At 42.3% G+C, this 9,898-nt stretch overlaps 1 protein-coding gene across 1 annotated transcript in view; it reads right to left on the bottom strand.

Moving 5' to 3' along the window:
• CAPN1 (calpain 1) overlaps positions 1 to 9,898 on the bottom strand; it is a 72,235-nt gene that overhangs the window by 61,295 nt on the left and 1,042 nt on the right. Inside the window, exon 2 of the mRNA XM_018554318.1 lies at positions 7,569 to 7,865. Within this exon, the coding sequence (XP_018409820.1) occupies positions 7,569 to 7,835 (267 nt within the window). The 5' untranslated portion in view covers positions 7,836 to 7,865. The remainder of the gene's footprint in view (positions 1 to 7,568; positions 7,866 to 9,898) is intronic.

Below are 9,898 nucleotides of genomic sequence, written 5' to 3'. Positions count from 1 at the left end.
CCCCCCCATGCCCTCTCTTCCACTGGATAAGAGACTTGTCGCCAACAGCAGAAAGCCGCTCCCATCCAGCGTTTAGGAGCAATAGCCAGCTTGCTATTGGCTGTTTTTAATTGCAAAAGCAGGCTGGCTATTGCACCCGCCCACTGCCTGCTGTCAATTAGCAGAGGATGACCTGAAGAAGAACATCCTTCTTCAGCTTATTGATAGCATGCAGTGGGCGTGTGCAATAGCCAGTGACAAACACTGATCTAGATAATGCTGCAATAAAAGAGGGAAGCACAACTTTGTGTGTCCACCAGGGAAAGAGTTCTGCTGTCCTCAGAGTGAGGATCATAAGGGAAGGCTGCTCTGCATGTAAGGCCATAAATTAATAATGGCTTGTGAAGTTACGTCATGTTAAAGCGGTCATTACAGGTCCACCAAATGTGTAAACTACCCCGAAGCCTCTCAAACTAGTAAAACTGCTTTATACAAGTCAGACTATAGGCACTGTAGCCCCAAACCCTGAAGGCATACGTATGTGGCTGTTTTCCACAGTATTCTTTTATGTCATTTTGGATGACTACAACGTAATACAATAAGACTGTTTTAATATAAACAAATAAATAAAGTGTTATGCTAAATCATTACATCCTATTTTTATATATTTTAGACTTTCAGTTTAGCAATGATTTTCCGGTCTTATATTTTATTTCTACAGCGGAATATTTTTTCAAAAAACTTATGTTTGACATTTTAGATTGACAATGTAGTTGTTTTCTATACTCGTTGTACACTTGACATTCACAGGAACATTAAAACCGCTGAAGAGCGGCAGCAGATGTGGTCTGCAGTGGCCACTTGCTCTATAAATATAGCCTGTTGAATCTGCTTTGAAAGGTCCTTAGCTCTCTTTTAAGGTTATTGGCTGTTTCATGAACCAAGGTATCCCATTGAGGTTCTTTGTTTTGTATTATTATGATAAATGTTTAATAAAATACTTTAAAAAAATATTACGTGTTGGGACCTTTTTCCAGCAAACGTTTGGATATTCATACCAAATTTGCGCAATGTGTACCCAAACATTTTTCAGCCATTTATAACCTGTTCTTCAAAATGTTTAATAAAAACGTATTGAAAAGTGAAAAAACATGTGACTCTGTATCATTTGTAAATGTATATGTACACGGGGCAGCTATTTGTGCTTACTACATATATCAAATATGCTTCTTGATTTTCAGTGCCACTCATGTTCTGATTTACTGCTACTTCTAAAATGGAAGCGTAAGCCGTCGGCCGCTGTCAGAATACCTGAACAGAGTTAGCAGCTGATTGGCTGCTAGCTTGCTAGCTCTGTCCGGCCTAGAATTTTTCAACTGACTCAGCTGATTGAGGGATGCCGTGTGGAAGGGTGCCAACAGCGGCACCCACTCTGCGAAATTTGGTCAGTTCATGTAAACCCGACTTTAGTCATTGCTAGTTAATACTGACCCCTAAGTGCATTAAAACACCTGGTATTCCACAATACAACAGAAAGGTGTTTATACTGTACTTGCATGGTTGATCCGCAGATATCACAAAATGTGGTCTATTATAAAACAATTTGCAGAACCATTCACCCTGTGAATCTATGTTAATGTTTGCTCTCTGCAAATTGAGGCAGAAACAAATGTTCTCAGTATATTTTCTTTTCAGGTCAAATGTAGAATTCGGAAATAGAGCATTGTGGTCACTTGATGGAGCTGAGGAGCAGAGGAGATACATTTATTTCCTATGCTCCACCGCTCAATCTAATGCAGTATTTCCCAAATGTTACATTCGACTTGAAAAGGAAAACATTGAGAACGTTAGTTCTTGCCTCAGAACAAACGTTCGCATTTATTCGCACAGAACAAATGTTCACATAGATACATAGAACAAATGGCTCTGCAAATTGTTTATAAATAGACCCCAATGTGTCATTATGCCACAACCTTGATCAAACTATGATATATAGGTAAACAAATCTGGTCTATAATACAGCGGCAGTATTGTAATATTTGTATAGATGTGCCATCACTTTTATTGTAAGCAAGATCTGTTCATAGATACAAACATAGGTCAAGAGATTCACTATGAAAGAGGCAGAATGTGAAAGAACCTGTTTTTCTTCTTCCTGCCTGCTCAGTCTTGCTTGGATGTACCATCTCTGCTCATTGTGCGAGTGCTACTGTCTAAAATTTAGTGATTCAAGCTACAGGATTTGTTCTGTAATTTTGGTATGCTCTAAGTGCTCAAAGGCAAAATGTATTTGTCTTTGTAATCTAGTATTATTTACAGTCACAGTTTGACATCAAACCTCCCAATGAAATGAGCTGTCGGAGACAAAGAGGAATTGAAGGAGTCTAGTGCTACCCCACTCCACCAGTTGTCCTCCTAAATCTATTATGATCAGTTGCTGTGCCTTAGCATACATTGTATTTAGTATGCGTTGTTTATGTGGCTGATATGTAATTGGAGTAATGGGCTATGTGAGATAAGTTAGATATAGGTGGCTGTATAAAAGCAGCCACTCTCTCCATTATAAGGATTGATTTGGATTTCTAGGTCTATATTGGATAAGAAAGGGGTTAAAGCAAGCACTTCAGACATTCAGAGGTGCCTATTACTGTATAATTGTTTGAAACTCTTACTGCAGTTTGGTCCCAAATCTTTGTTCTTCTATGTAGAAAAGTAAAGTATGTGGTTGCTGTCTTCTTAAGGTAAGGACTGCAGCAGATCCCTGCACTACTATAAGCTATGCGAGGATGAGCAGATATTGCCCCACTCAATGTTTTTCAGAAGATATGGGATTCATTATGGCCATCCTCAAAGTGTGCTATGGGACCTCCTTTATAACATGCTGACCTTGTTGGTCAGGAATCAGACTGAATAAGCAGAGCACAATGCAGGATGAAGCTTCTGCATTCTGCTTCCAACAATGGCCCGATCAATGCATTATTTAAAATAATTTCTTCACCACGTGATTCAAATCCTATACAGCGTACATCTGGTATGATGAGCCTTCAAGAACTGAGCAGTGTGACTGATCCAAAGAAAATTTCAAATTGCATTATTAGATTTCAAGTAAACCTTTTTAAATACCCTGATCAACTTAAACTGGGCACATGATGAAATAGGGAAAGTAGGGGGTTAGTTTATTCTGATCGGTGGCATCTCCTGGGAATGGTTCAGCAGAGGGCAAGTTTGTCTTTTACAGGAAAAGTTGAGATATTACGTCAGTTACATGATAGAGTCCATCTGTGTCACTTTAGCTTTGAAAATAGAAAAGCTTTTGCTTTGTACAAGGTAAGACATTCCCATTGCTTTCCCACACTGCTGCACTTGGTGCCTGAAAAACCAATCACCGGGCCCAAGTGTGGTCACATGAGAAAGCATGTGAAATCCTATGTATGTTTCCACTTGTCCAGTAAGTGAAAACTTACACCAGTCATTAGATCAGCCTAGTAGTGTATTTGTGTGGCAAGGGAGCATGCAAAATGTAAGTAAATGTTCCGTGCCTACAGTAAATGTTACCTGCTACTTTGCCTTTATGAACCAAAACGGCAGCAGATTGTGCAAAATACAGGTTGCTTAGGTAGCTCGTTGCCTTTTAAAATACATCTTGTGAGAATGCCATTATTAAGATTCCCCCCATACCATGTTCAGCTCTTCCTCAGTGTAACCGGAAACAGTATTTTATAACATTTTACAGCCCCTGATCCCTCCAGTCCAGATTATTCATGTATTTTGTTCCTAAAATACATAAATAATCCTGGTAAAAGGTGTGAGGATATTGTCAGAACTTATAAGAAAAGCAGGAAGCGGTTCTCAGGAACTATTTTATTGTAATGGTGCCATCAGGGGAATCACTTAACAGCAAATCTACCACGTACAGCCAAAAATCCCTGTAATTCCAGCTAGATCCGATTCTGTAGCTTGAAATGCATCTTATATATAAAAGTACCTCTAAGCACAACCTTTTTATTTAGTTTTGGAGCCTGTGTCCCCATTGGGGAGATTCACCCTTTTATTTGTACTTGTAGTTGTTACCATTGCCACCAAGAATGAAAGGGAGGGGAAATCCAGAAGTTTAGAGTTTCTCCAGAACAAAAGGTAAGAGGAACACTTCTAATGGCGACACATGTTCCAGGTACAACTGTGTAAGAGGAGAACTCCCCTGACTTTGGGAGATCTCCTCTAAATTCTTGCTGCTCTGAGACATGAAGTATAGAAAAATCTCCCCAATGGTACACAAGGGGAGGCTATTAATAGCACTTTTATAAAAGTCAACTTAAAAATTTAAAATGCTGGTGGCGTTTAATGGCAAAATAAATATGGGTAGCTGTATCATACCACTTGCTACTTATTGTGGCCTTTTTAGTGCATCATTATTAGGCTGACACAGAAGTCTAAACACAGTGTGTGGTACTGGGTTCAGGATCCCAGGCCTCCAACAGTACATTGCTTATTTTTTTAATAACAAAAAAGAAGCAATGCAATTTTCCCCACAAGGAAAACACATCAAATCATTTCCTCTGATTAGCAAATTGCTGATGTAAATAAACTGAAGCTACATTATGTAGTACAAAATGGTTTCATATTTTGCTTAATAACAGAGCTGGCAGAGCTACAAAAATGTTTCTGTTCAACGCAGTAGGTAAGGAAGGCCGGGCAGGACCAGCACTTGCTTTGAGTAGAAGCTGCTACAGTACTCAGCATTTACATTCTGCTAAATGGTGTGGACTGGAAACTATGTTCTCCTCATAGATGAAGTTTGTGGAACAGATCAGTGGCATCTGTAGGACCAGACACCTGGGGAACATGTCTCCATGCAGGAGGCCTGGATCTTGGGCCCACAGAACACTTATATTATGGGGTAATGATAAGAAAACATTGTGGTTCAGTGACTACAGATTACCAACAGTGCCCAGTGGTGGACTCAGGATTACGTTTACTGCAAGAATGGCGTCTACTGCCTCCTGCTCACCCGTCTCAACCTCTCTCCACCCCGCAGGTATCCTCAGCGGACTGGACTTGAACCCTGATGACATCTGGTTCCATTACAGGTCCTCTTGACTAACCTTCTGTATGGACTCGGATAGCAGCTCCCACCTCCTTACTGTTTGGATTTCTCCAAAACTTCTGCCATGCGCTGAACTGTGACAGCATCCAAATTCTCCATTTTTTTCCCCTCACATCATCAGCAACAATTGCTGGCTATGTTTTCCGCTTTTTTTGCTGTATTTTTTAATAAGATTTCTCCTGAATGTTAGTTCTGAATGGTTAATGCCTTCCACACCTTTGAGTTGTTTATACTATACATATTTTTACTATGTCTGCATAACTTGACTTCAATAAAGAACTATTGAAAGTAAAGGTACAGCAGGAATGCAGCACAAGCCCAATTCGGGTCGACTTCTTTTAGGGCCCATTCACACAAATTGCAGTGCGTTCCAGAGCGACAGCTGCTGGAACGCACAGCAATCGCTCACAAACTTTCCCCCTTTGTTGTGGGGCAGGAGGGAGCAGCTGCCGCTCTGGGATGCACCGCAGTTGGTGTGAATGGGCCCTAATACCAGTTCAGTTCCCCCTAGAAAAGAGATGTCTCCTCTAAATTGGTATCAACCTTTTATGAGGAACCTATAGCCACGATCTTCCAGATTTGATAAACGTGAACAAAAGTGGCAGACACTCCTCCCATATCTAGACCTGGATGATTGCTGGGATTTTGAAGATACGTATACGTCTTCTTTGACAGACTCCAGAGATAGACTATTGCAGATGAAATTTTTTTACCAGACTTATTATACCCTTTCCCTTTTATGTACCCCGGGTCTCCGGCCCACTCCACAGTGCTTTAAGCACTGTGGTCAGAGAGCAGATTTTTTTCACTCCATTTGGTCCTGCCCACTAATACGTGCCTTTTGGTCTGAAGTTACTTCTTTTATGGAGACTGGATTGGGTTTTCCCAACATATGTAATCCCTTATCCGGCTTGTTTTATGCCAGAAAGGCCATTCTCCTAGTGTGGGGTGGCCCTGGTGCTCCCTCTCTGAGTTGCTGGAAGGGATTGGTTGATCCTTACCTCTTTATAAGCTTAATTATGAACAGCGAGGCATAGTACCCTGGAGTTCCTATATTCCCTGCTAAATCTATTCTATGTAGTGACAGCAGTTGATGCTTAATCTAGCACATTGTGTACGGAGACTGCAACCTACTTGTGAATTTCTACAACATTTTTTATAACACTAATAAAAAATAAAAAAAAGATGCCACAAGCAGTATTTATTTACCGCACCATACCTAAAGCTCACCACAATCGTTACAATCCGATTGTACAATCTCCTTTAGCTCGACCAACACTTGTGTAGTACAGGGGCCTACCTGATTGTATACAGATTGATTGGATAGATTAGGGAGGTCCTCTTTTTACATAGATTTGGTAGAGCTAAAGTTGATTGTACAGAGATTTTATGGCCAGATTGTAACGTGTGTGTTGACCCCTAATTGCACAGGTGTGAATGGGGCCTAACCTTTAATGCTCTCCCAAAATAGATCAACTCACTTGCACAATAGCTTGTTCCTTTCATATATAGTTTTTGTCGATAAAAGGTTAGAAAAGTTAGGCTTTCTCAATGCTTTTCTCAAAACACAAGTCTACTTCTTCAGAAGATTACAGGGGGTACAATACTAATCTGATATTACTGCATGAACCCACCTATCCAAAATAAAACAACCAGATGCCTCACAGTGGGCTATAGTGGGATCAGAGCAGTGGCATCACAAGGGGGGTTTGGCCCGCACTCGGGTGCCACCATTGGAGCGGTGACACCAAAATGGCTCACAGTCATTTTGGTGTCACCCTCTCTGAAAAGTCGGGCACTCGGTCATTGACCGAGAGCCCGACAGTATCAGGAGAGAGGAGGGGACCCAGTGGCATATGTCATCCCGCCGGGTAAATGTCTCCTCCTCTCTCTGCCAGCGTCCAACACCAAGAAGGCCGCCGGCAGGCGTCCACAGGATAACCGTGCATGCGCGATGATGTCATCATGCACGCACGTAGCGACGTCACGGCGGGGTGTCACCCGGTCTCGGCTCCAGGCGACACCCGGCCTCGGGACGCCCCTGGATCAGAGAGGAGCAAATAGCCCAAACCAACCCCAATCATGTCAACCAGAGATAGGCAAACTCCGGCCCTCCAGCTGTAGTGCAACTACAAATCTCACTAGGCAATGCAAGACACTGACAGACACAGCAATGACTCCCAGAAGCAGATGCCAGATGGGATTTGTAGCTTCACCACAGCTGGAGGGCAAGAGTTTGACTACCCTGATGTAGATCCTGTATAGGAGAAATGGCTAGTAATGGGTCCTAAGAGTAATCAAAGGCAAAATCATGCCTCAAAAGAGCCTTTAACTGCACAGCCTCATCCACTTTGTGCCAGAAGCATTTTTAGCTTTCTTCCCACTACGATATATACCACAATCAATGTTCTATGTAAAAGTATGTATGCCGCAGAAGTAACATGACAGGCAACTAGAAGAGAAGACAAAGATGAATATGTCTTACCGAAGGCCGGACCCATTTAACTCCGTAGGTTTTGGAGGAATTTGGACCTAGCTCTTTAAAGCCCAATGAGTAAGCAGTCGGAGGAAAAGTGTCATCTTTAAACAGAGTTCCATTTTGTAAGCACTCTTGCTGAATCCGATCATAATCCTGTCCCAGAAACTTCACAGCATTATCGTGTTTCCCTACACCCAGCTCATGGTCCCGTTGTTTCTGCAGTTGGGCAGAGATCCCTGTGGCGTACACGGGAACAATCGCTTCCTCAGTCATCTTGGCTTCCCCAAAGTTCTGTGTTATTTTCTGGAAAAGATGTGTCATAGCTCGTAAATACAAAAATTCAAACAGCCTGTTGAAAGTTCAGGTTTAGATATAAAGTCCACAGTTCCCACTTCCTACCAGCATAATGTACTCTAAGCTAACCCCCCTGCCACCCTTTCCCCACCACCCAAGTGCCCTCTCATTGATAGCCCCCCCTGCAGTGTTTACGTTCTCCATTCAAAAATCCAATTGGTGCTGCCTATACCTGTGTAGTAACTTCTTACACTTCAAATACTCCTGAATAAGGGGCCTTACACCAATGGTACAGCTACAGCCCATTCAAGTCTTTGGGAAGTCACAGCGCAGATATGGGCAGCACCAAGAAGATTGTGTCATGAAGGATGTAAACACCTTCTGGTCAGTGCTGAGGAGGTGTTCTATGGAGGATAAGCACAGCGGGAGAAGGCCTCTGTCGGAGGGAGGTAAGTGGAAACAAGTGTTGGGGGGGATTAATTAGGGTAGGTTAGGAAGGTAGGGAACATGTGCCATCAGGGAGATTTCCCTTTACTTTCTGCCACAGGGACACAGCAGGAAGTAAGAGGAGATTTCTCTAAAGCAGAAGGTTTATCCTCTCTTAGCTGTCAGCTAGAACAGGTTTCCTCATTGGAAGATTTGCACTCACCTCCTGTCTGTGAGAACTGTAAAAGATTGCTTTCCTGCCACAGAGACAAAGCAGGAAGTAAGAGGAGATCTCTCTAAAGCAGAAGGTTTATCCTCTCTTAGTTGTCGCTAGAACAGGTTTCCTCATTGGAAGATTTGCTCTCACCTCCTGTTCCTGTGACAACTGTAAAATGATTGTCACACGCACAGGAGACACAAGGCAGTGGACACAAGGGTTGGATAGGGGGGGTTGATTAGGGTAGGTTAGGAAGGTAGGGAACATGTGCCATCAGGGGAATTTCCCTTTACTTCCTGCCACAGAGACACAGCAGGAAGTAAGAGGAGATCTCTCTAAAGCAGAAGGTTTATCCTCTTTTAGTTGTCGCTAGAACAGGTTTCCTTATTGGAAGATTTGCTCTCACCTCCTGTTCCTTTGACAACTGTAAAAGATTCAAATTCCTGTCACTTTCTGTACTGGATGCAATGACCCCCAGGAGCTCATCAGAATGAGAGAGGGTGTATCTCCCCAATGGGGACAGGGAAAGCACTGAAAAACCTAACAGGGGTTTTAAGCCTTCTACATTCTATCAAAGACTTAAGAATAAATGTTTTGGCTTTACATGAACTATAAATTATAACCATCAGTTTATGGTCAGAAATAAGTGTACAATGATCCAACTGCCTCATGGGGGGTTAGCGGCCTGGCTTCTGACACTGACCCAACTTGTCTTACCATGTACGCAATAGGAAGGGAGGCTAAAAAAAACACAGTGCGACCTTATCTGTGAGGAAACAAGGACTGGATGGGGTTTTCTAACCCATTTAAATTGTTATCTCAGAAAGATAATTCAGGAGTCCTCCACCACCAGAAGATTGCTGACCAACCTGCCAAAAGCTGGCCAGAATGGCAGCCCCTCACCCAATATCTATGAACTGCATTAGACAACATTTATCTATTCAATATAAGACTATGGAACTACAAGAACCAGCATGACAATCATATTAGGAATATTACTTCTAGGGTGATTATTTGCATTTTTAATGCCATGATGATGAGTTTGCAAACAAAAAAAGTCAAGCCTCAGTATATATTACCATCTATTAATATCAGGGGATTCCTGCAGTTTATTGTTTTAATAACAGTCACATTCTCAGTTATCTTATCTCTGGCACAGGAGGTTTCCTCTCATGATGTTAGCAAACATCAAGACAGGAAAGGCTGCAGTGGGTTCATCGCTTAGAATCGGCCTCTTTGTAGCAGGTCGTGTTTCCTTTTTGTGTCTGTCTGGCTTGTGAAGTAGCCACTGCAATGTTTACCTTGTATCAAAGTGCCACCACACTGTATGCAATGCTCATTCCGAGGTACCAATTACTGGAGAGAGAGGGGGGAGACAGAAAAAGGGGGGGGGGGGAGA

Source organism: Nanorana parkeri, unplaced genomic scaffold, assembly GCF_000935625.1.
Source record: "Nanorana parkeri isolate BGI_ZX_2015 unplaced genomic scaffold, ASM93562v1 scaffold153, whole genome shotgun sequence".
NCBI lineage: Eukaryota > Metazoa > Chordata > Amphibia > Anura > Dicroglossidae > Nanorana > Nanorana parkeri.
Note: the sequence above shows the minus strand (reverse complement) of the source record. Positions and strands in the feature narration are given on the sequence as shown.